Source organism: Odocoileus virginianus, chromosome 1, assembly GCF_023699985.2.
Source record: "Odocoileus virginianus isolate 20LAN1187 ecotype Illinois chromosome 1, Ovbor_1.2, whole genome shotgun sequence".
Lineage (NCBI taxonomy): Eukaryota > Metazoa > Chordata > Mammalia > Artiodactyla > Cervidae > Odocoileus > Odocoileus virginianus.
The window spans coordinates 64,348,308-64,375,157 of NC_069674.1; the positions used below are offsets into that span (position 1 = coordinate 64,348,308).

Genomic DNA, 26,850 nt, shown 5'->3' on the forward strand with positions numbered 1-26,850 from the left:
CAACGAAACTAAGCCATGTCACATGGGGCCACCCAGTATGAACTGGTCATGGTGGAGAGGTCTGACAGAATGTGGTCCACTGGAGAAGGGAATGGCAGACCACTTCAGTATTCTTGCCTTGAGAACCCCATGAACAGTATGAAAAGGCAAAAAGATAGGACACTGAAAGATGAACTCCCCAGGTTGGTAGGTACCCAATATGCTACTAGAGATCAGTGGAGAAATAACTCCAGAAAGAATGAAGGGATGGAGCCAAAGCAAAAACAACACCCCGTTGTGAATGGGACTGGTGATAGAAGCAAGGTTCGATGCTGTAAGGAGCAATACTGCATAGGAATTTGGAATGTCAGTTCCATGAATCAAGGCAAATTGGAAGTGGTCAAACAGGAGATGACAAGAGTGAGCATCGACATTCTAGGAATCAGTGAACTAAGATCTTCACGACCCAGATAATCACGATGGTGTGATCACTCAACTAGAGCCAGACATCCTGCAATGTGAAGTCAAGTGGGCCTTAGGAAGCATCACTACAAATAAAGCTAGTGAGGTGATGGAATTCCAGTTGAGCTATTTCAAATTCTAAAAGATGATGCTGTGAATGTGCTTCACTCAATATGCCAGCAAATTTGGAAAACTCAGCAGCAGCCACAGAATTGGAGAAGGTCAGTTTTGTTCCAATCCCAAAGAAAGGCAATGTCAAACAATGCTCAAACTACTGCACAATTGCACTCATCTCACACCCTAGTAAAGTGATGCTTAAAATTCTCCAAGTCAGGCTTCAGCAATATGTGAACCATGAACTTCCAGATGTTCAAGCTGGTTTTAAAAAAGGCAGAGGAACCAGAGATCAAATTGCCAACATCCACTGGAACATTGAAAAATCAAGAGAGTTCCAGAAAAACATCTACTTCTACTTTATTGACTATGCCAATGCCTTTGACTGTGTAGATCACAACAAACTCTGGAAAATTCTGAAAGAGATGGGAATACCAGACCACCTGACCTGCCTCCTGAGAAATCTGTATGTAGGTCAGGAAGCAACAGTTAGAACTGGACATGGAACAACAGACTGGTTCCAAATTGGGAAAGGAGAACACCCAGGCTGTATATTGTCACCCCGTTTATTTAACTTATATGCAGAGTACATCATGAGAAACGCTGGGCTGGGTGAAGCACAGCTGGAATCAAGACTGCCGGGAGAAATATCAATAACCTCAGATATGCAGATGATACCACCCTTATGGCAGAAAGTGAAGACAAACTAAAGAGCCTCTTGATGAAAGTGAAAGAGGAGAGTGAAAAAGTTGGCTTAAAGCTCAACATTCAGTAAACTAAGATCATGACACCCGGTACCATCACTTCATGGGAAATAGGTGGGGAAACAATGGAAACAGTGACAGACTATTTTTTTGGGCTCCAAAATCACTGCAGATGGTGACTGCAGCCATGAAATTAAAAGACACTTACTCCTTGGAAGGAAAGTTATGACCAACCTAGACAGTATATTAAAAAGCAAAGACATTACTTTGCCAGCCTCTAGTCAAGGCTATGGTTTTTCCAGTGGTCATGTATGTATATGAGAGTTGGACTGTAAAGAAAGCTGAGCGCCAAAGAATTGATGCTTTTGAACTGTGGTGTTGGAGAAGACTCTTGAGAGCCCCTTGGACTGCAAGGAGATCCAACCAGTCCATCCTAAAGGAGATCAGCCCTGGGTGTTCATTGGAAGGACTGATGGTGAAGCTGAAAGTCCAATAATTTGGCCACCTGATGCAAAGAGCTGACTCATTAGAAAAGACCCTGATACTGGGAAAAATTGAGAGCTGGAGGAGAAGGGGATGACAGAGGATGAGATAGTTGGATGGTATCACCAACTCAGTCGACATGACTTTGGGTGGACTCCGGGAGTTGGTGATGGACAGGGAGGCCTGGCATGCTGCAGTTCATGGGGTCGCAAAGAGTTGGATACGACTGAGTGACTGGACTGAACTGAAACTATGGTGGAGGTAGCGAAGATAATGGCGACCTCCTTCTAAAGTTCCCATGCTCGCGCTGCTGCACTCAGTGCCCCCGACCTGCAGCAGACCACCACCGACCCACGCCTCCGCTGGCAACTCCTGGACACTCACGGGCAAGTCTGGATCAGTCTCGTATGGGGTCACTGCTCCTTTATCCTGGTTCCTGGTGTGCACAAGGTTCTGTTTGTGACCTTTAAGAATCTATTTCCCCATTCCTATGTAAGTTCTGACAGCTATATGGTGGGGTTGATGGCGACCTCCTCCAAGAGAGCTTAAGCCATACCCAGGTCTGATGCACCCAGCTATACCCAAGTCTCCCGCACCCTGAGGCCCTGCTCCTGCAGCAGCCCACTGCTGACCCGTACCTCCGCAGGAGACACTCAAACCCGGTTCTGTCCCAGTCTCTGTGGGGTCTTTGGGTCCTGTTTGAGGAAGGTTTGTTTGAGCCCTCTGAGCGTCTATCGAAGGTATGTTTGATTCTAAACGCGATTTTGCCCCTCCTATCAACTTGCTGGGACTTCTCCTTTGCCCTTGGACATGGGGTGTCTCCTTAAAGTCTCTCCAGTGTGGTGTAGTTTTACCTGTTATAACTATTAATAAATAGTTGCAAATACAGGGTGATCTCTAGAATACCCTTTCAGGACTCTCTCCTTGGTATTGCTGTGGTCAGTGTGTTTTTAAGTCAGACCGTGCTGACAGCATAGCACAGTTAACTAGCATGTGCTCTGGGGGGAGCTCATATTTGTTCAGGTGTGTTGTGTTGTCATATTTCTTAGCTGTTCTATGCCCCACTTTCCCCATCTGTGAAACAGGGCTAGCAGTAGGTCCTATCTTATAGGGTTGGTCTGAGGATTAATGTGTGTATGTGATTAACACCAGTGTCTGGGTCTTAAATAAGCCCTCGGTAAATGTTAGCTAGCAGTAATTTTGATAATGATAATAATCATATAGGAAGGAAGGTATACTTATAACGTGTATGGAGCAAAGCTGTAGGTGGTAGGTAGAGTTACAACTATGACTGATAGGCTGGAATGATATGCTGAAACCATTACTATTTAATAGTTTAGATTTTATCTTAAGATTTAAAATGTAATGGAGTCATATGTGGAAATCCTGCTCATAGATTCAAAAATTCTCCTGGCTGAAGTAATAGAAGACCTGGCTTTGGGTGAAATTGGTTTGGATAGAATGTGGAGTGAAGGTTTGTTGACCACGTAATCTTAGGAACAAAGTGCTTCAGTTGCTCAACTTCAGGGCCATCGTTGCTGGTACTCAGAGATCGGGCAGTGGCCATGGGCTCCTCAGGCCGCATGTTTCCTTGGCTCTGTACTGGTCAGGTTTCAGGGATCCAGAGGATTATTTACAGTTGTAAATCTCATATTTTTGAAATCACCCATGGATCTGTAAAAAGTAAGTGAGAAGTTCTGAATACTGTGTCTTCAGTTAAAGGGCTAGAAGTATTTATTCTGAAAAATATTAGGTTTAGAGGAGATAATGTAACCATCTTAATAGTTGAAAGGTCAACTTGAGAAATAATCAGATTCTGTGTATTAAACTAAGAAGGAATTTTTAAATAAGATGCATAGAGGGAATGGAGGGGCCAAAGTGATGAAAGGCAAGGGAGAGAAGACAGCTTCAGGATCATAGATTTGACTTTTTTTTTTCCCCCACCTTTTTTTAATTGAGATATAAATTACATGCAGTAACATGCACAAGTCTTAAACATAGAGCTGGATGACTTTTCAGTTATGTATGAGTGAGTGAATGAGTGAAGTTGCTCAGTCGTGTCTGACTCTGTGACCCCATGGACTGTCACCTGCCAGGCTCCTCACTCCATGGGATTCTCCAGACAAGAATACTGGAGTGGGTAGCCATTTTCTTCTCCAGGGGATCTTCCTGACTCAGGGGTAAAACCTGGGACTCCCACTCTGCAGGCAGACTGTTTACCATCTGAGACACCAGTTATGTATACACCTCTGTGATCACCACCCAGGATCATAGAATTTTCCATCATCTCAAAAAATTGCCCTTCCAACCCAGCTGTAACCATTTTTCTGACTTATCTCACCATATATTAGTTTTGCAAACTTCACACAACCTCTTTGGAGTACTATCTACCAGTCTTTTATCTGTCTTCTGACTAAATTCCATTTCCAGTTATATATCCAAGAAAAATGAGTTTTTTTTTTATTAAGAAAAAACATACATAAGAATGATAACAACAGCTTTCTATATAATAGTGAAAAACTGGAAAACAATCCAAATAGCCCTGAGCAAGAGAATAAACTTATTGTGGTATATTCACACAATGAAAAACTACTCAGCAGTAAAAAGGAATGAGATACTGATGTATGCTACATCCTTGCTACAACGTGGATGAACCTCAGAAATATCATTTGGAATGAAAGAAGCCTGACACGAAAGTGCATACACTATGATTCTAATTCTGTGGAGTTCAAGACTGTAGCTTTTAATTAAAGTCTTTCATGTCCATTTGATTTTACATGCCTAAGATGCTTAGAGAAAGTTCTTTCCTTTTCATAAAAGGATCTATATGAAGCACAAGATAGCAAAGAAGTGGAAGGAAAATTAACGCCAGCAGTTCAGCTTTGCTTAAGTGAGAAACATCAGCATTCCTTCTTTCTATAATGAATAATGGAAATATGTGATGTCTCATTATTTCCTTTCATTTCCTCCTTAGATTCTAATGCTTAAAGAGACTTTCTGGCAATAGTGGTAGCTACACACCACTTATAAAGACAGAAAAGCACTGCATAGTTAGAGTCTCTTCATACAAATCGGACTTAGAATAATTTCGAGTCTCTTCCTCAAAATAAAGTTTCTGAATAAATTATAAGAAATATAGGAAAGCATCTTATTTGGTGTTATTCCCTGCTTTAAACTTCTTATACTACCATTTTCATCACTACTCTTAGTCACTCTGTTCCCCTTACCATTATATTCATTTCCCTGATTGCAAAAGCATAAAATGATAGTAGGCAGACAAATTTATGGAGATAAAGAGCAGATTAGTGGTCACTGGGGGACAGGTATGGGTGAGAAGGGTACAAATAAAGAGCCAACATAAGAGAATTCCTTTGGGAAAGTTGTATGTTTTGATAGTAGTGGTGGTTAGATGAATCTAGCCTTGGGATGAAATTGCATAGAACCACAAACTCAGGAATGTATGTAAAAAATGGTGAAAACTGAATAAGGTCTGTAATTGACTTAATAGTACTATACCAGTGTCAGTCTCTTGGTTTTTTATATCATTATACAGTTTTGTGAGTTGTTACCATTTGAGGGAAGCTGAGGGAAGCTTCACAGAACACTGTGTGCTATATTCACAACTCCCTATGACACTATAATTATTTCAAAATAATAATTTTCAAAATTATAATAGGCAGCAACCAGCAAGTCTCAGTCTTTTATTTTCCCTACAAAATGAAAAAGGCAGTGCTTATGGGGCAAGCAGCCCATAGTAATTAGCTTTCTCCTAAAGGTAGTGTATATGGTTTTTCTTAAAAAGTGTGCCAAAACATGCAGTTCCTGCCTCTGATTTAGATGTTAGGCAGTTATTAGATCAAAATATGGTTAACAATTGCAAAAGAATACACTAGCTTTTTAAAAGGCATGTAAATACATTTTCTAGATCTGCAGGGCTGACAGCACTTTGTGTAAGTTCTGCCTTTGTCTGTTTATGCTGTCTGTGTCTGGCTCTACCAATGTATTTGCCCATGAACTTGCTTCAGGCAGTTAGTAAAAAGAATCCTTCTATTTAGCATCATCATTATCTTTTAAAAATTCACTTATTACATGTACATCACAGGAAGCTTTGGAAATGCAGATAAGCAGGAGAAAATTGTCTATAATCCCAGCACCCAGAAATAAAACTTAATATTTCATATGTATAATTCCAGGCTTTTTATCTCTCTGTATATAAGTGCTTTTCTTATAATATGTGAAATCATAATTTTTGTAAACTTGTTTTACTTATTGATGTGTACACAATAATGCAAACTTTCCCAGCTCATTAAATACTTATCTACCGTACAACTTAATGACTGCCCAGAATTGCACCTTGTGGATGGTGTAGCACCTTAGCTTTTCTCCTATGATTGGACATTTAGGCTGTTTGCACTTTTATACCATTAGAAATAATGTCATGATCAACATCCTTAAGGTTAAATCTTCATGCACAATCATAACACCATCGCTTAAGATAAAGTCTTAGATGTAGAATTGCTGGGTAGGTAAAATGTTAAAGCATTTGATTTATATTGTCAGAAATAAGTGTCATTTACAAAAATATGTTATAAAAGAAAGCCTTGTTTGAACAAGATGCTTTATCTGAAGGGATATTTAGGATCAGTTTCTTTATAATGATCCATCCCTCCTTAGAGACAGATTGCCATTACCAAATAGATGTCTTGCTTTGACAGAATTAAAAGAAAAGTATTGAAACTATGTAAGTAAGTTATGTAAGAATTGTTTGCTACAGTGAATTGTTTAACAGTGAAAGCAAATAGTATACTAAAGAGATAACAAATGAAATAAACTTGCCACTAGTGGAAAATTGTGGTATTTATATTTTTCCTTCTCCCATTTGATACTGACTAAAATATATTTTTCTTTATTAAGTATTGTGATCATGCACATATACTACAAACATCTTCACATACAATGAAGGAATAAGGGTAAACATTTTTTAAAAGGGGAAAATATACCATGGTAGTTATAATGTTGCAGAGTTGTGAATGTCTTGTCTATAGGAGTGAAAGGGTTAAAGATTGCCTTTGATTAGATATCTCTAATACTCTGCTGGAACACCTCAGTTATATATATGTTTCTGCATTTCCAACTAGGTGAATGTGTCCCTTTGCTTCAAAACAACCTGATCCTTCCCCCTGAGAAGCTAAATCCTCAGCAACAGGTTTTCTTTAGTTTTTCAAGTGAGGCTCCCTCTTGTGCTGCCACCTTCAAACAATTTTGACCATTATTTTCAGTTTCAGCTCCTATCTAGTACTAATCCTTTGTTCCCATTTCATAGAAAGGTGCTAGATTGACACAGAAGGAACACAGATCACTCTAGGAAGGGTGAAAACAGGGCTTGTGTGAGTGCTAAGTCGCTTCAGTCGTGTCCAGCTCTTTGTGACCATATGAAATGTAGCCTGCCAGTTTCCTTTGTCCATGGGATTCTTCAGGCAAGAATACTGGAGTGGGTTTCCATGCCCTCCTCTAGGGGATATTCCCAACTGACCCAGGGATTGAGCCCACTTCTCTTATGTCTTGTGCATTAGCAAGAGGGTTCTTCATAAGGGAAGCTACGGGGCTTCCCTCATAGGTCAGCTGGTAAAGATCTACCTGCAATGCGGGAGACGCAGGTTCGATTCCTGGGTCTGGAAGATCCGCTGGAGAAGGGATAGGCTACCCACTCCAGTGTTCTTGGGCTCCCCTTGTGGCTCAGCTGGTAAAGAATCCACCTGCAATGCAGAGACCTGGGTTCGATCCCTGGATTGGGAAGAGTCCGCCTGCAATGAGGGAGACCTGGGTTCAATCCCTGGGTTGGGAAGATTCCCTGGAGACGGGAAAGGCTACCCACGCCAGTATTCTGGCCTGAAGAATTCCATGGACTGTACAGTCCATGGGGTCACAAAGAGTCAGACACAACTGAGCGACTTTCACTTCACTCTTTACCACTAGTGCCACCTGGGAAACCTGAAAACTGGGCTTGGATAATGTTTAACTGAAAGGTCTAAACTTAAAAAAAGAAAAAAAGGTTTAAACTTTTAAGTAGAATGTGTATTATCTGCAATTTTTTTTTATTATCTTCTAATAACAATCAATAAGTGGACCCTAGCAAACAAGACAATTGATTCCTGAACTGATTTCCCATACTGTTGTTCAGTTGCTAAGTCCTGTCTGACTTTTTGCGACCCCAGGGACTGTGGCTCACCAGGATCCTTTTTCCTTCACTACTGGGAAGTGGTTAAATGATTAGATATTGGAAAAACAACAAGACAAATCCATGAGTGTCTGACCTTTTTTTTTTTCTTAGTCACAAGCACATTTTATACTGTGCTTACGGTGCTGAAGTTTTGTTTGAATATAACTTATGAGATCAGGATTTCAGAGACATCTGACCCTTTCAATTCTGTATTGGTATTTTCTCTGATTATTTGTATTTTATCGACGTCATTGAAATTTCCTTGAAAGATAAATTCTTCATGCTGGAGTTGGTGGTAAATATTGGTTATTGAATGAGAGATTGTTTTTCTTTTATGAAATTATTTTCTCCTGCTGCTGTCTTTTGTTTAGTTATGGACTTTCCTTTTCATTCCTACTTTAATGTCATTCTTCTAAAGTTGAAAACAGCCCTACAAGAAACTTGAAGAGAATTCCAAGTGTTAAGAGTTCTTCTAACCTAGAGTGAATTTTGTAGCACCTTAGAATGGCATATTTTTACCTGGTCTGAATTAAGAAAGTATTTCTATGTCATAGTATAAATTACTATGAGTATTTAAGAAATACAGTTCTGATACAAAATAAGATCATGATTTAAATACAAATCTGCCCCCCATCAAGGGACCACCCTCTTTGAGTTTAGCTACTCTTAGTTGCACTCTGTGCTTTTTTCCCTGTAAATTGAATCTGGTACCCATCCTCACCCCTCCATCTGAAATTAGCCAAAAGGACCTGTTTTTCTGGGCAACAGATTAGACTTCATAATTTGAAAGGGGCCTTGTCATGGGTTTTTAATGAACAAAAATTGTATAGTTTTATAAAGATTTCATATGTATATATAAATGTATATAGCTTTATAAAGATTTTTCTTCTCATGGTTAACAAAAAACTGAATATAAATTTCTTGAAGCTTAATGCAAAGGAAATCTGGTTTAAATTTAAACCAGATTTAAATTTTTAAAAAATAGTTTTTAAAATAAATTGATTTATCACTAAAATGCTTATATTTTTTTAAAATTCCAGGTAATATTTTTTTCTTCACTTTAGTATTTCATATACCTCTTGAGAAATTTTATAAGTAACAAAGAGGTCCTATTTGCCTTTCTTGATATCAAGGCTATTCATGTAATATTTATTTTATGTGTTTATAGCTATTCTCTGCTTAACCTCAACATATGAAAATATATATTTTAAAACAGAAGATGATTGCCAAACAGTGTGGTGGGCTTTAAACATGAATTACTTACAGAGAAATGAATTACCTTGTTTGTCACGTACCACCCAGATACATAAGAAACAGCTGTGTACTGCATACATTGATTGATATATTCTTAACTTATGCTTTATTAGGCTTATATGATTAAAATGCTGGTGTATTTAAAATTATTGCTCTTTGTTTCTACCAACATATAACGGCTCCTACTTTTCTTTTCTCTCTGACAGATATAAGCTTACCAAAGTCGGCAACAATATGCTACACAGCTGCCTTGCTCAAAGCAAGAGCTGTTTCTGACAAGTAAGTGGATAGTGACCTGGTGGTACTAGGTGTTGGTCTGGACCAAAGGAGACGTGTTGTGTCTGAGGGTTTCTCTGGAAGTTTTCCTTAGTCTATGAGACCCCTGCTTATGAGCATGCATTTTCCAAAACCTGCTGATCTTTCCTTTCACTACTAGAAGGAGGGAATGTATATCCCCAGGACTTGTAATGGTGAATGGGTCCCTAAAGAGGGATTTGTATGAAATTCCATGCCTCTGAGGTGACTTTTTTCCTTTTTTTTTCTTTTTTTGCCAGACCACAGATACCAAAAGGCCTGCTTGAGACTTACACAAAAATGCCTTCTTTGATTTTTTTTTTTTTTTTTTTTGCATATCCCTCTTCCTCCAGCAGTCCAGGATGGGGTAGTGGTCATAACAGATGTAATACAGTAAAAGGGGATGGCCATCCCCCATTCCTTATCTCAGCAATTCCAAACTGACTCCCCACCCAGGGTTTGTTTACCTTGAGTCACCATCTCAGTGGGACCTTGGCCCTTTTTATTCAGGCAGGTGACATGGCATAGAGAATTTCTATAAACCAGGTGACTGGCAGGTGAAAGAGAACAGATGGCTTAACTGGTTTTGAGTTCATAAATGCTTACATGTCCCAATCCACTCCCTCTGGAGCATTGAAAAGCAGATACCAGGAAAAGAACACAGCCTCTGCTGTGTCAGACAGGTTTGCTGTTCAGTGTGTGTGCACTTCAAGACCGAAGTAATTTTCTTTCATTCTTTTTTATCCTGTAGATCGCCAGTACCTACTGCAACATCTTTTCTCCCTACACAGCGACTCCAGCTTGGGAGGGCAGGGCCAGGGTTGTCACAGCTTCCCCTGTGGTGTCTGCCTGCCAAGCACAGCTCTGGAGTTAGCCCTGGGTGTGAGGTGAGAAAGAGATTGCATGGTCTGGTTTTTTTCATTCACTCGGGCAGGTGTCTTGCCCGCAGTTTGGGCATGCACACGCCCCCTGCCGGAACGGCCCCCAGCAGGCTCGCCTGCTGCTGAAGCTGCAAGACTTAACCCTCCATCGCAGCACTGACATGGGGTTGGGAGCCTCCTTTAAAATTCTCCCCAGTTCTGTTTTTAACCAAGTGCGCTCTTCTGTAACCTAGTTTTCTCTTTTTCCTACACTGTCCGCCCTTGTCAGTCCTCCCCCCTCCCCTGACCTAAGCAGGTACCTCCTAGAAAACTTAGATTAGCTATTTAGACAGAGAGACTTGACAGCTGAATTGAATTCCTTTCGCGATTAGACACAAGCACGCTTTCTGCTTCTGCTGGGGTTTTTGTTGGCCTCTGTCTGAAGGGTCTCTCAGAGGTCTGATGCAGTGGAGGTTTGGAGAGCTCATGCCTTTGGCTCGCTGTGGTTTTTCTGGGCCCTTGATGTGTGGATGCCTTTCCGGGTTAATGCCCAAGCAGTGGTCCCAACTGGATGGCGTTTGTCTTTCTGCTTTTCAGATTCTCTCCTGAGGCTGCATCTCGGCGGGGGCTGAGCACAGCAGAGATGAATGCGGTAGAGGCCATTCATAGAGCTGTGGAATTCAATCCTCACGTGCCAAAAGTGAGTCGCTGGGATCCCGTAGGAGCTCGTTAGGAGAGCAGAGAGTATGTGCTGACCACAATGTCGTGTCTCAAATACACCCAGTTCTAAAAAGACTGAATTGCAACCAGTGAATTTTGGTTGAGGCCCTGCATAGGCTATGCTTATTGGCCTCATTTTTAGGCAAAACTACATTCAAGAGGCTTTGGGGCCCATTCTCGGGCTTCTTATAGTAAAGGTAAATTGATAGATCTAGCTTAGGCAAGCCAGGTCAGGAAGCCTGAAATTGGCAAAATATGGAGATCCCCAAGGATGTGCATTTGATAGGAATTGCACATCATCAGTTATGGTCTTACTTAGAATGAACTCAAGAAATGAACCTTGCTGTGAATAGCAGTGGTAAAAAAAATTACTAATATGAAATTCTGTGTCTCCATAAGTGAAGTGAAGTAAAAGTCATGCAGTTGTGTCAGACTCTTGGCGATCCCATGGACTATGCAGTCCATGGAATTCTCCAGGCCAGAATATTGGAGTGATAGCTTTTCCCTTCTCCAGGGGATCTTCCCAACCCAGGGTTCAAACCCAGGTCTCCCTCATTGCAGGCAGATTCTCTACCAGCTGAGCACAAGGGAAGCCCAGGAGTACTGGAGTGGGTAGCCTAGCCCTTCTCAAAACAGATCTTTCCCACCCAGGAATCAAACCAGGGTCTCTTGCATTGCAGGCAGAGTCTTTACCAACTGAGCTATCAGGAAAGCCCATGAGTAAATGATAATTAATCAGTATTGGCCAGCAAATAATGAGGAAAACCTCACAGTATGGAATAGTTTTCTTATGACTTGTGAGTGCTATTTTAATTGGAAATATTTGTCTTATTAACCACAAGAGTGATCAATTTATAAATATGCAGTATTTCCCATGTATTTTTTCTCAATTTGATTTTAAGGGAGACAAATCATGGCAGAGGATATTTCTATAATCTTTTATTCAGAAGGAGAGTGTGTGTTCATGAATTACCTGTATTTGAGTACCCGCTCCATGATAGGTTTATTGCTGAGGGCCATTTTCTGTTTCTGGATATTATAAAGCACATTTTGATCTCTAGGAAACCTCCTGTAGTTCACATCAGGTACAACAAGACAGTTTTCTTGACAGAATGTCTAATGAAAATTTATGTTGGTGAAAAATGACAAAATAAGGCTGTTTTCTTGTTTTGTTGCAGTACTGTAGCAAAAGGGTGGGTTGGGGTGTGTGTATGTGTGCCTGTGTGATGGCTTATGGAGTTACCTGCTTTAATGTACTTTGTTGATCTCCAGAATGACAGAGATAGGTGATCTCTATTGTTCTTAAGGTTTTACTCAGATCATGGTCATCTTTTCACAAAACAGGAAATTGAAGAGGGGCGCACAGTGCCAGATTTGCAGAAGGATATATTTATCCACTGTAGTTTCAGTGGATAATGAGCAACGTAGTATTTGTAGACTTAGGTATTGTATATAGGGTGGTATAAAATATGTATCTATTTAATATCTTTTCAGATAAGTTAAAAATGTATTATCAAGTTTAATTAAAATGTAAAACTAATCATGAAAATATTATCCTGAATTACAGTAAACTTAGGTCATTGATTAATATTTATTGAATGCCATTCTCTAACTACATAGCTATTTTGTAAGCACACATAAGTCTCTTTTACAAACAGTATTGGGCAATTGAGTCCTAGATTCTGAGACAAAAACTTGGGTTCCAGTTCTGGCTCTGTCATTCACTAGCTGTGGGATCTTGAGTTTAGCATCTCTGAACTCAAAGTTTTCCCTTGTCTTCCAAGTGAAGATAAAAATATAAGCCTCTTCTATGTTCTGTGATAAAGATCAAGTAAGATAATATATTTGAAGTTCTTTGAAAATACTTGAGCATACCATATGTTTGTAAATCATTAAAATTATTGATATTTGGCTTATCGGCAGCTCTTCAAGTGTGGGACCTGAGTCTTAACTTTTTCGGTTATACCAGCCTAAGCCTTATCATCCTGAGACACAGGCTAGAAAACTGCAGCAATCCTTGGAACAATGCTTGTTGGTTAGACATAACTGAAGCTGTCATTTAATTCTAGATAATGGTCTTAAATGGTTGAGCCTCCAGAAGAGTAGTAAGAGCCCTAAGAAATGGTTTAAAGCTGCCATGGAAGAATTTGACTCAGTCAACTAGTATTCTAGTTGCAAAATAGAAGTCTTATAAAAGTGAAAATAATTAGAACAAGTTGAGAGTATTTGATTTCACTCTAGCTTCCAGTCATTAAATCAGTAGGGCATGGGAATAAAGTGCTTCTCCACCACTTTGCTTTGTTGATGATTGTGCTGAGGAGAAAACTTGTTTCCAGATCCTCCTCATTATTGATGTTTCTATGGGGAAAAAGCCCCATGAATCACTGACCTCATATGTGAAGTGAAGTGAAGTCTCTCAGTCGTGTCCGACTCTTTGCGACCCCATGGACTGTAGCCTACTGGGCTTCTCCGTCCATGGGATTTTCCAGGCAAGAGTACTGGAGTGGGTTGCCATTTCCTATGTGCAGAGTTAATTACAAACCTCTGGTACATGTGTACTTATGCAGACTGCTAGTAATATCTTTTATACATGTTCTGTTTGTTGGAACTGCTTCCTAATACTTTAGTAGACATGCGCACACAAATGTGCATGTGTGCACACATGCGTGTGTGTGTGTGTGTGTGTGTGTGTGTGTGTGTGTGTGTGTGTATGTATGGGTGCCTTTTCAGGCAGAGAATAGCCTTAATTCTAATGAGACATCAATGGAGGATGTAAACACTTAAGATTCTTTTAGTAAGAAGGGACTTTAAATGTCATGTGGGACACCTCCCAGATTTTAAGCTTAAATCTTTCATGATACTATGAAAGTTATGTTTATTATTGGTGTCTGTTAATGTTTACTATGTGGCAAGCACAGTGCTAGCTGAACCACATATACCATCTCATTTATTTTTCATAATGACACTGTGATACTTTTATCCCTGCCACATAGAAGAGGGCACTACAGGTTTGGAGAGGTTAAGTAATCTGCTGTTGGTTATACCATAAGTAAATGACAGAGCCTGAACTGATTCTGGGTTATCCAGCTCTTAAACATCTCCCTCCACTGTCTGCCAGATCCCACCAGGTGGCAGACCAGCCTAGGCACGAACCTTCAAATGATGGCAGCCACATCCCTTCCCAAGGCACTCAATTCCTGTGGATAATCCAGATTGCTTCAGGGTCTTACTTACTTCCACAGTTTCTTTTTCTCTTTCACAAGAAGTTTGCAGTGGCCTACCCCTGGAATTTTTAATATATACATGCTGTTTTACCAATGATAGCCTACTTGGAAGGAGAAAAAATACCAACTATGGTAACTGTGAATTGCCTTCCATAGATTTCTAGTTTAGTTCCAACCCCAGTAAGAATAGTTAATATTTCAACTTCCAGTGATAAATATTAGTTATTTACTCCAGGAGGGTTATTCCTAGGAACTCTCTTCACCTGCAAACATGAAGAATAGAGAGTACTGCTCCTAACCACTCCACAGGACTGAAAAATAAATAACAATAGTACAAAGTTGTGGATTTCTGTTCTGAAGGGGGGCCTCAAAGTTGTTTGATTCCAAACATGATTTCTAAAGCTTTAGATTGCAGCAGAGTATAAGGAGGAAGCACCCCATAGACCCATACTGCTGTCAAATTGTGTTACTCCCTTCCCGAGGAAGTGCAGCTGCGTCTCCAGCCCTACAGAAGGTGTCAGCTCCTTGGATAGTTCTTCAGGACCGCTTATGATCTAATCCAACTTGTCTTTTCATTTTTTCCTAGTTCCTTCCAATAGGCCATCCTCCTCATCATTCACCCCCACCGTTATTAAGTCACCACTGGGAAGTGTATATCTCCCCATCCCAGAATCATTCTTCCCCTCTGGTCTCTCACTACAGCGCACTGATTATGTGCCTACTGGTCACCTCTTTTGAGTTTGATGAGGGGGTCTTAGGATCTTAATCATGCTGGTGATTTTCAAGACCTGGGTACACAGTTCAAAAAGACAAAGCTTTAAGTCACTAGAGGAGTTTCCCATTCAATGTGCTTAAAACAGGGGTTTTGAATTTAAAGAGTTTCTCTGTGTTTTAAAGAAGATTTCACTCACATTGTTGTTGTTCTGTCTCTCAGTTGTGTCCGACTCTGCAACCCCATGGACCGCAACATGCCAGGCTTCACTGTCCTTCACCATGTAATGCTGGACCAGTGAAGGGCCAGCTAGGTTCTATATCTTGTATTGTTACATTGTATTGCTATCTATTGTTTAATGGATTTTTAGCTTCAGTTTTTTTCTTCTGCTTTCCCTACAGATGTGCTTTCCCACCTGCCCTGTTCTTGCTCAGCCTGACAAGGAGGGGTACATTTCTATCAGTGATCCATTACTTTACACAGATCTAAGTTAATGAGTGCTTATGTGCTGTTAGTATGCCACACCTCCATCTCAAGGCTCTCCCTGTGAAGAGACACATTTTTGGTTTGGAGGATGTTGCATTCACTCCTTCAGGGTGCTAAAGATAAATTTCACTTTGACAAGTGTCCAGAAAATGACTAAATTATTGGTTTAGTCAAGCTGCATTAGGTATGGTTTTTCCCTCCATAGTTGTATTATAATTTTTTTAATATATATTTGAGGAAAGAGTAAAGAAATCATTCATAATCCCTTCATATCTAGTCATGGTGGTGCTGATTTAGTCACTAAGTCATGTTTGACTCTTGCGACCCCGTGGACTGTAGCTCATCAGGCTTTTCTCTGTCCATGGGATTCTCCAGGCAAGAATACTAAAGTGGGTTGACATTTCTTTCTCCACGGGATCTTCCCAACCCAAGGTTCGAACCCAGATCTCCTGCATTGTAGGTAGATTCTTTACCAACTGAGCCACCAGGGAAGCCCCCATATCTAGAAGGAGTAAATACATCCCTAATTCCCAACCATATACTCCAACTGAACAGTCCCATGTTAATTTTCAAAAATATGAATATGCTGTGTGATTGTGATTCCTAAGTATTAAAAAAAATGCATAGAAAAAAGGCAGGAAGAAAACAGTCTTAAATTAAATCTTATGGTTGGGAATCAGGGTATGTTTATTCCTTCTTGGGGAGGATCATCAGATTTTCAGAGTTCTTTGACCTTAAAATGGTTATCCTCTAGCTTCACAGTAAAGTCCAAGTCTTTAGCCATGTGCTTTCAAAAATTTAAAAATATTTTCTGGATGATTTACTTCCTTTTTCATTATAAAAAGTATATAACATAAAATTTACCCTCTTAACAAAATTTTAAGTGTAAGCATAGTGTTGTTAACTATAAGCCCATTGTAGTACTGCAGATCTCTAGAATCTTTTCTTCTTCGTGACTGAAACTTTATGCCAACTGAACAGCAACTCAGCATTTCTCCTTCCTCCCAGGTCCTGGTAACAATCATTCTACTTTCTGCTTCTATGCATTTTACTACTTTAGCTGCCTCATGCAGGTAGAATCATGTATTATCTGTCCTTCTATGACTAGCTTTTCTCACTTTGCATGATGTCCTCCAAGTTTATCCATTTTGTTGCACAAGGCAGAATTTCCTACCTTTTTAAGACTGAACAATATTCCAGTATGGTATGTATGTGTGTTTATATGTACACACTACATTTTCTTTATTTATGCACTCATTGATGGAAAATTAGATTGTTTCCACTTCTTTGCTACTGTGAATCATGCTGCAGTGAACATGGGAGTGCAAATATCTCTTCAATTCTGTTTTCAGTTCTTTTAGATGAATCTCCAGAAGTGTGGCTGTTGGATCATATTTTTTAGTTTTTGAGGGGTCTTCATATTGGCTGTCCCATTTTACATCCCTCCCCAGCTGTCCACAGGAATTCTAGTTCCTTCACTTCCTTGCTAACAACTTGTCATATTCAATTTTTTGATAGTGTCCAATGTAATATGTGTGAGGTGGTATTTCATTGCAGTTTTTATTTGCATTTTCCTAATGGTCTATGATGTTACCTTTTCATGTACCTGTTGATCATTGTATGTCTTCTTTGAAGAAATGGCTATTCAAGTCCTTTGCCGACTCTTAAATCAGGTCATTTTCACTGAGTTGGGGTTCCATTATTTATTTGGATATTAACTTCTTTTCAGATATGGTTTACAAATATTTTCTCCCATTTCATAGGTTGCCTCTTGTGTTGTTTCTTTGGCTATGCAGAAGCTTTTCATTTTAATATAGTCCTACTTGTCTACTTTGCTTTTGTTGCCAGTGCTTTTGGTATCATATCCAAGCCATCATTGACAAGACCTAGTGTTAGGAAGTTTTTCCTGTGTGTTTAAGTCTTAATGCATTTTCAGTTGATTTTTGCCTATGGTGTAAAATATAGGTGCAGTTCTATTCTTTTGCACATGGATATCCAGGTTTTCCAGCACCATTTGTTGAAGAGAATCATTTGTTTTTTGTGTTCTCTAATTGTAGACATCAGTTTGAGGTCATCTCAACTAGTGAACGTCTTTGGGCATAAAGATTCTTTTGGTCTTTAAGATTATTAAATTTATCTTAGGATAAATTTACATAATAAGAATGACTGAATAACATATAGAAGCATTCAGGGTTCTTGATATTTATTGCTGAATTGCTTACCAAAAAAATTATAGCAGTTTACACTCGCATCAGCTGGTGACTCTTACTTTTCCATTTTATCACACTCTCACCAGCATGGAGCAGTTTGTCTAAAACCAAAAAAAAACAAAAAACAAAAACAGAAGGAATATAGAAGTTATTATTTTTATTAAGTACAGACATGTAATTCTGTTCTTTTATTTTGTATTTCTTTGCCACTACTGGTAACGTGGAACATCGTCAGCCATGTGTGTTTCTTGTCTGAATTGTCAAGCCCAGTATGTAAAGTTCCTGTTATTACTGGGAAAACGTTAATTACAATGATGATGCAAGGGATATGAACATAAATAGGCAGACTCATCAAATATTATTGGAGGAGTTCAAAAGTGTTTGAAACAAGAGCCCCCACTTCCTGTCCACAAGACCAGAGGGAAGTATGGGAAGGAAGAGTTAGTTAGCTCCCCGCCAGGTTTCTTTTTGATAAAATGGAGCTAAGAATAAAGGCTTCATAAGGCTGATGAAAAGTAAGTGGAATTACATTGAGTAACTTGTTCAGAACATAGTAGGTGTGCAGTACATGCTGGCCCTTTCATCGCCTCTTCCCTTGTACCTTCAGCTGTTTCTGCACTTGTATGCTGGGCATGAGTACAGGCTGCTTAGAAACACACTTTAAGGATTCTTCTCAGACTGCCACAGTCTGAAGAAGTATAGCCAGAGAGAGTAACAGTGGCACTACAGTGCCCCGACCTGGGGTGCTTACAGGTTCTTCTCAGCCTCCGGACCTGGACGAGGCTCTAGCACATTCCAGCTGCAGCTGTTGTCTTCATGAATTTCTAGTTTGTAACTTCTGGCTAAGTCCTTCACTTGTGACTGATTAAGAGTTACCCATTTCCGACCTCTGCCTTGTACCCTTATTCTAGCACAGTCATTCCTACTTGCCACCACCAAAAAACTCCCAAACCAAACACCAACAAACTAATAATGATTTATTATTTTTATAGCAACAAACAGTGTTTTTCCCTCCTATTACAATCTTACGTGAATCCTCAGTGAACAAAGGAATTAAAAGTAGAATCACTCTGGTTGAAACTGGGATGAGAAGGCTGGTAGCCCTGCAACCCCAAGGCACCTCTTCATCCAGTTTAAAAAGTAACAGGAGCCTGGGAGCCATCCCCATCACCACAGGACAATCCCAAACTCGTGAGGTCCCACCCATAGAGCAGGAGGCCCCACACCCATTCTGAGCCCTGGGGGGTTGGAGTACTTGGGTGCTGTGGGTGAAGCTGTTGAGGGAGAAATACCAAGAAAAATCACCAGGACCAAAGGGGAGAAACTTTCCTCTTCATCTAGCCCCAAATCCCAGTGCTGCTAAATCTCAGGCTAGTCTTCCTGGGCGCCCCCAGGGCCCTGAAGGGGGTGCATAAGCATCCTGAGGGTGCTGGCAAAATGGGGCAGCCTGAGCGCCTGCCACAGAACTTTGCGGTGAGGGCCTAGTTTTTAAATGACAAAAGGAGTGTGGAAGGAAAGGGTAAGAAAGTGTAGAGGGAAGAATGAAGAATGTTATGACAAAAATGCACTCCCATTAAAAATTTGCATTTTTTAAAAAAAAAAGTTCATCTCATGTTAATCTAAAATTTCATGGGGATTTCTAGAGGTTTGTGGGGAAAAGCATCCTGGTAAATGTATATGCTAATGGCGTATCCATGGGACCTTGTTATAGTGATGGAAATTCTGTTTCTTGCAAACACTAATGTAATCCTCCCTTTATAGCTTAGTAAAGCTGATTGACAGAGTATAAAATTGCTTTTTAATCGAATTTAGGAAACAAAATGTGTCGTGGGTTTTAGCATTTAAAAGTGCTTGAAGCATGGAAGCAGAAACTCAGAATACCCTGGCAGATTGTCTATGATATTGTATGTCAATGGCACATTTCAGAAATATTATTTCAATATAAGTTTCTTTGACTTGAGTCATATTTTGTTCCAAAGCTTTTTTTGGATTAGAGAAAGGAGAATGTATTGTGGAACTAGGACCCAGGGAAAAATGAACACAAACCAGTTTTTAGCCACATTTCTCAAAAACAGAAAGTTTCTAAGAGGTCTCTCTCTTTAACAAAAAGCAGTGTAGCTGCTTCCACAGAGGACACTGTCGCCGAGAACCCCGCCTCCCCCAGCTCGTCCTGTCTGATGTTTCCTCGGCCTTTGGTCCCACTGACCACTTTCTATGTGGAGGTCATCTTGGCTCCGAGCCACCTTCTCCCTGTGCTGCCTCTCCGGGCTCTGCTGCTGCAGCACTTCCTCCCTGCCCTCCTGCAGGGGGTCCTCAGTCCTCTCCGTTCCTTCTGGAAGCCCTCCTGCGAGGCCTCGTGTCCTCCCGCGTCTTCAGCCTCTCTGCTCCCCGCACAGCCGGGCCAGCAGGCCTTCACTCCTTCCTTCAGACCATCACTCCAGAGGCGTTTTGTAGGCACTTCAACTGTTTTTGTTACCTTCCCGCCACCAAGCCTCTTCCTCCTCTGGTGTCTTTGTCTTAGCTGATGATCTCCCATTCTGGTAGCTTCCTAAACTAGAGATATCTCAATCACCTTGAGTCCTTCTCTCATCCTTAGACTCAGCCAGGTGGCAAGTTCAGGGGAAGTCCCCCTCTTCAGTCTCATCGGCCCTCCCTTGGACAGGAGCTTTTTAAAAAGCTTTGCTAACCTTAGTCTCTTCCCTATCTGGTGCTGCTACACATGACTTGCCCATTTCTTTATGGAGAAACTTTGGTACAAACTGTACCAACTCTCCCAATGCCTACTGCAAGGGTTTTCAGACTCTGCCTAGGAGCTATTAGAGTCTTCAGTCCTTCTTGGGTGCTTCCCTTAAGATCCCCCACAGCTTTGTTTTACATTAACTTCACATTCTATGTTACTTTCCGTTTTTTCTTCAAAACAGAATTTTCAGGGTCTCACAGTTCAAAAACCACAGAATAACTCAGGGGAAAGGTTGTACTCTGGGGCAAATCACGCAAGGCCTTTTACATCCACGTTTCCTGCTTCACTCCCTGGAGAGTAGCATGAAACCTGAGTTCCAGGATAGGTTCTATCACACACAAATCGTGCAACCCTGGACAAGCTATTTAACTTCCCAAAGTGTCTGTTTTTTTCATGTGTAAAATAGGAATAATAGTATCAGCTCCCTCACACAGTTATAAGGAGTACCTGAGATAAGTATGCTTGACATGGGTTAGCGCTTCATCAGAGTTGGCCATTCCCGTCAACTTAGTACTCAAGCCCTTCAAGACTGCAAGCCCATTATGGCCTGTGATGCTTTGGCCCAGCCTTACACTGGCTTCTGCCTCCCCTCATCTTTACAGTTAAACTCCTGTTAATTTAGTAAGACTGACTCATATTTTCCTCTTTCTGTGAAGCTGTCCCAGAGACAATGTTCCTCATTTACTTCCTTAGTACTAAGTATATGCCTCTTACTAAGACAGTCATCATGTTAAATTTTATTGTTTCTTTGTCTGTACATGTGTGCACACATGCATGTTTATACACACACACTGTCTCTCTCTCACACTCACACTCCTACAAAGATTAGAGGTCACCAAGGTGGGGACCTGACCTGATCATGTCCATGTACTTGAGGTGACTTGTGGATGTGCCCATATCTGTGCCCCTGGGGTAAACTATGGGGTCCTCCCACATGTGTCATTGGAGAACACTGTGGCCCCTGCTATGGGCTTCCAAGGTGGCACAGAGCCTGCTTGCCAGTGCAAGAGCTGCAGGAGATCCGGATTCCATCCCTGGGTCAGGAAGATCCCCTGGAGGAGGAAATGGCAACTCACTCTAGTATTCCTGGTCTGGAGAATCCCATGGACAGAGGAGCCTGGGGGGCTACAGTCCATAGGGTCGCAAAGAGTCAGATACAACTGGCCACGTATGCATAACATGTGACCACTGCTCTATCTGTGCCCTTGGGGGACAGCACGCCCATAACTTTTCTTGGGATATACTGTGGACATGCTGTATTTTATGAGTGAAGCAAAGTAGCTGATGAATAGATAAGTGAACTAGCAAGAAGCAGCAAGCTTGAGAAGAGGACCCCTGGGTGGTACTACAGCTCACCAGGCTGAATTTGGCATTTCAGCTTTGCTTTATGCTTGTCTTCATACTGGTCAGTTGATGACCCCTGGCAGCCAGTTCTGTTTAGCTGAACTGCTACTACTATAAAATTGCCGAAGTGTTTTACCGAGAAACAGATTAAATCATCTGTGGGACATATATCCACAGGAAACACAACTTCCCTCCACAGTAATTTAAATACTTCATTTGTTTGTTGGTTAGCAAAAAATAGCTTCTATTTAATGAATACTCCTGTGCCAGGAACTGTGTGAATGCTTTGCAAATATTATCCTATGTAGTATACAGAAGTTAAAACAGCAAGAGGGTATTTTTATTACTCTGAGTTTGAAAAAATTACATAACTTGTCCGAGGTGTCTTAGCAGAATAGTGGAGACGGGATCCCAGCAGCAGTTTAAGGGAGCAGGGAGCAAATGAGCAGTGGGACTGGGGCGAAGGACTGCACACCTGAGGTCCCACTGCAGCATGGTCAGAGCGAGCCGTGGTCCCCTTCAGGCATCTCTGTTCTATTCCAGCATGTGTCTTGCTGACTCCAGGGAGTGGACATCACTGAAACTCAGAATATGCAGCATGGCTTCTCAGTCAGTCAGTCAGTCAGTCAGTCAGTTCAGTCGCTCAATCGTGTCAGAATCTTTGTGACCCCATGAATGCAGCATGCCAGGCCTCCCTGTCCATCACCAACTCCTGGAGTTTACTCAAACCCATGTCCATTGAGTCAGTGATGCCATCCAACCATCTCATCCTCTGCCATCCCCTTCTCCTCCTGCCCCCAATCCCTCCCAGCATCAGGGTCTTTTCCAATGAGTCAACTCTTCGCATGAGGTGGCCAAAGTACTGGAGTTCCAGCTTCAGCATCAGTCCTTCCACTGTAGCACTAGTTTATTCTCTGAGCCCTTTACTGTTGCTTTTAACACATCATTTCTAAGCTTAATGCCTCTTTCAGAGCCAGTTGCACCAGAGCACTGAAGACATGAAAAATTGATCCCCTGGTCATCTTATTTGTTTGTGTGGTTTCCTTTTTATGTTTCTGATGCAAGTCTAGAAAATAGTTTTGTTATATATACACACACACATGCACATACATATATATGTAGAGAGAGAAAATATTAAAATGCTTATTACAGAAAACTTGGAAAGCATAGAAAAAGTGGAAAAATTAATCTCCATAAGATCAAATATTTTCCACCATTAACATTCAATCTGTGACCTTCCAATGCTTTTAATTACTACATGTACAGTTGTATTACCAAAATCACAATCTGTATGATACATTTGTTTTGTTCTTTCTTCATTTAGTCATATGTCATGAACATTTTCTCATGCTAATAAATATTCTTCCACTACCTGATTTTGGATAAGGAACATGATAGGCTTCATCTAAATGTATTGTAGTCTAATTAATTTGTTCTTTCTCATTTTCTTTAATCCCATGTTTTTGCCAGTTATTTTCATAGGACTTCTGCTGTTACCAGTGTTGGAAATCCAAAAAGGGAGCATGGACTGTTTGGCATTAATATCTGTGTGAAGGATAACATTGGAATCATGTTCACTCTAATTATTACAGAATTTTAAGGCCTTAACAGAAGAGATCTGAGCAGTCACCTGGGGTAGCCTATGACAGGGCACCTCCCTCCTACACCATTCTCGACAGGTGAACCAGCCTCTGCTCACAGACCTCCATAAGCAGACACCACTCAGCTCCTCTTCATCTGGGCTAATGTGTTATGTTCCTATCTTGAGCTTAGGAACAAGATTCTGACACAAATAGATTTTGAAAAGTTGTTTCCGAAACCTTTAGAAGCATGTGCTTCAAGTGCAATGTGATTTGAGAATCTGGGAAGGAAGTCAGAGGCAGGATGGCAGGCAAGATAGCGCAGAATGCTGGCCTAGCTAATCGAAACCAAGGAACTGCTGCAGACAGGCAGGGAGTGTTCTCTGATTTGCAAGCTACAGTTATTCTAATTGATTTCTGCATAGTTGTGGATAGGGATCTGCCCTTTCCATTTATTCTTCTCTCGACAAGTAAGATGTGAAGTGTTGTTCCATGCCTTTCTAATTTAAATGTTGCACATGTTGAGAACTAATCTTGCCAACCATTTTAAACCAGGCCAGAAACATAACACACTGTTGTTATTAGTCTTCATTATTTGGTTAGAGCCAACATTTTGTTTGAAACCATGCTGCCGTATAAATCTCCTTTATAGACAAAACCTGCTTATGCCGTAAAGTAGATGCAATGGGAAGGCAGCTGAGTTTTCTTGGTGAGCTGCACTTCTTCGTCTCATGAGGCTGTTAAGGCCAGGGATGCTCATTTTGAGAGACTTCTTGGGAAATGAGATTCATGTTCTTTGGGATCTTATACCTGAGCTGAGACATATAACTAATCTAAGGTGGTGTGTGAAAAGTACACATGCACAGAGATCAGAGGGAGTTAGAGGAGAAACAGAGCATTACCTCACAGCCCATACTGGGGGCTGTGGACAATGTCCTTGAAGCCATATGCACCACATTCAGTCAACAGGCTGAGTAAACCAGCTGTCTCCTACACATCTGCACTACTGCTTTCCAGATATTATGTAGACACCCTGGTGGCCAGTAATATTTTTAAATGAATTCTTGTATTATTACTATTTATTGTAACTTTTTGCCTTATTGTGTATTTTTGATCAGTAGATTTGACACACATCTGTGAAATTTTTTCAAGTTTCGATTACTTGAAGATTAGAAACTTCCATTGTTTGAATCAATGCTGTCCACTAGGACTTTCTGTTATCACGGAAATGTCTCTGCCTTGTCCAGTAGTATAGTCACTAACTCCATACAGCACTTGAGGACTTGAAATATGGCTAGTGGGAACTGAGGAACTGAATTTTTAATTTAATTTTATTTTAATTGATAAATAGATAAACATTAAATAGAGGATACCATGTTGGACAACACAGTTCTATTGAATTCCTTTGTAGATAATTTTCTAGAGGTCCTCCCTCCTTCCCCAAGTTCTTTCTGCCACACCCCTTCCTGGTTTGTTGAGGCTTCTACCCACTGTGGGTGTCTACCAGGCCACTTCTCAGGTGCTCCTATTCCTGAAGGTTCTTTAGCCCAAGAGAAGGGTTCTCTCACAGATGCTTAATGATATGATTTTGAAAGCCTTCCCTAATCATAGAAATGAAAAGGAATGGTTAGTTACACTTTTCTTTCAACCACCGTCCAATCCTTAGGAACTTGAGGTTTCTATTTTCCTGGGATACATGAGATAGGGGTTTTCATATTTAATTTGTTTCAAAGGTCATATAACATGATCTTTCTTTAAAAGTTGACTGCTTGGTAGGCTGTAAATAATTATTAGAAACTCAGAAATCAAAATCTTATTCTGGGGCACTCATTAAGCAAGACATTTTCCCTTTCCTTTGCTCTCTTGATGATTATTGAGAGTGACCAGAAGGTCTTCCTTCTCTAACTTTGAAAAAAAATCAATACAGCTCAGAGCATTTTATAAGTTATGACTCTTGGGACCTTCTAAGATCATCATGGGCAGTGGCAGCATATGATATAATAACTTCTGTTAAGGTAAAATCACAAGATGGTAGCCAAATATCTCTGAATGTAAAATTCACCTTTGTATTTATATTATGATTGATATTTATTATAGATACAGTGCTAGTACGATTAGTAGGTAATTCAAAATCATTATCTTTCCCGAAAGATGTGTGTTGTGCAGTGTTTTAAAGCAAGATGAAGGCAGAAAGCAATAACATGTAGAACTCAAAAAAGCATATGAATGCATACCCAGGGAGCTCTCATCAAACGAATGACCACCTTTCACGGGCCAGCCTGGGAGGAGGTGTTTCTCTGGAGGAGGGCCTTCAAGCCCACCTGCTCCACAGGGTGAAGGTGCGGGCTGCTCTCTGCCGCCCTCGGTCGAGCCGTCTCACCTCCTGCTCTTCCCGCTTTGAGGCTCTGAGTTCTCTTCAGAGGTCAGACCCAGAGCAAGGGAGGTTTCATTTGCTGAGCCCAGTGGCCAGAATGTGTCCCCCGGCTCCTGCTGGGCAGTGTGCCCTGACACCGGACACGCTGCGAGGCAAGGAAGCTAAGGCCACTGCACCCCCGGGCCCTCGTGCACAGTGAGATGAGAGGGGAACGCTGATGGGTGTCTCGTGACCTCCGTTCTGTGTCTTTGGATTCTTCCACTCTTCACCCTCTCTCATAAATTTCCTCCAACACATGAATCCAGACAGTTGTTTCTGATGTTAAAGTTGTGTTGGACTTCTCTTCTCATAGCACCTCCATTCGCTGTGGTGGTGCTGTTTTCGTGAAACACATGCCTCCGTGGCCTGCTAATCTCCTTTTGATAGGAGATACCTGGGTTGTTGCCACTGTGGTTGGCAGTTAGGTGTGTGTCTGTATGCTGGGGACAGATCCCAAGGGGAGGCGGTGAGGAGTGGAGCATGGGGAACGCCAGCCAGCAAAGACGAGTGAGCTTTTGCGAATGTAAAATACCAGCCTGAATTTGCTTCCCTTTCTATTCTGTAGTAAACACAAAGGAATACAGATGGAAACTTAGTCTTCTATGAGCCCCCAGGAAGAATATCCATCCTCTCCCTGTGCTCTTGAGGCCCCTGAAGTGTTTGAAAGGAGCCAGAGGAAGAACATGCTTTGGGGTCTGTTCTGCTCCCTCCGTCTGGGCCTTCCTGTGCCCAGACTGCCACCCCTCCTTCTCCAGCATCTGAGGAGCTACAGGTGACCCTTTCCGCAGGACCCTGGCCTTCTCCTTGGTAGATCTGTGTAGGAAAACTAATGGGCAGTGCTCGGCATCCTTGTCTCTCTACTGCAGTTGGTTTAGGCTTATGACTTCTTAACCTTCATGTGTTTGCTTCATGTATTTTCCTTCTGGTTACAAAATTATGCCAAATGATCGTATCTTCTAAATTTTCCTTTTTCTGCTTGAGTCTATATGTATATATTTCTTTGATTAGAATATCTTAGCCTGAAAGCCTCTGATCTTCACTGTAGGAAACT

General features: G+C 41.0%; 1 protein-coding gene across 7 annotated transcripts in view; it reads left to right on the top strand.

Annotated features, from left to right (window-relative positions):
• The window catches only part of ST7 (suppression of tumorigenicity 7), a 254,937-nt gene that overhangs the window by 203,788 nt on the left and 24,299 nt on the right, over positions 1–26,850 (top strand). For all 7 annotated transcript variants that reach the window (XM_070468798.1, XM_070468806.1, XM_070468811.1 and 4 more), the window contains 2 exons: positions 9,423–9,495; positions 10,968–11,070. In XM_070468798.1, coding sequence (XP_070324899.1) covers positions 9,423–9,495; positions 10,968–11,070 — 176 coding nt within the window. The remainder of the gene's footprint in view (positions 1–9,422; positions 9,496–10,967; positions 11,071–26,850) is intronic.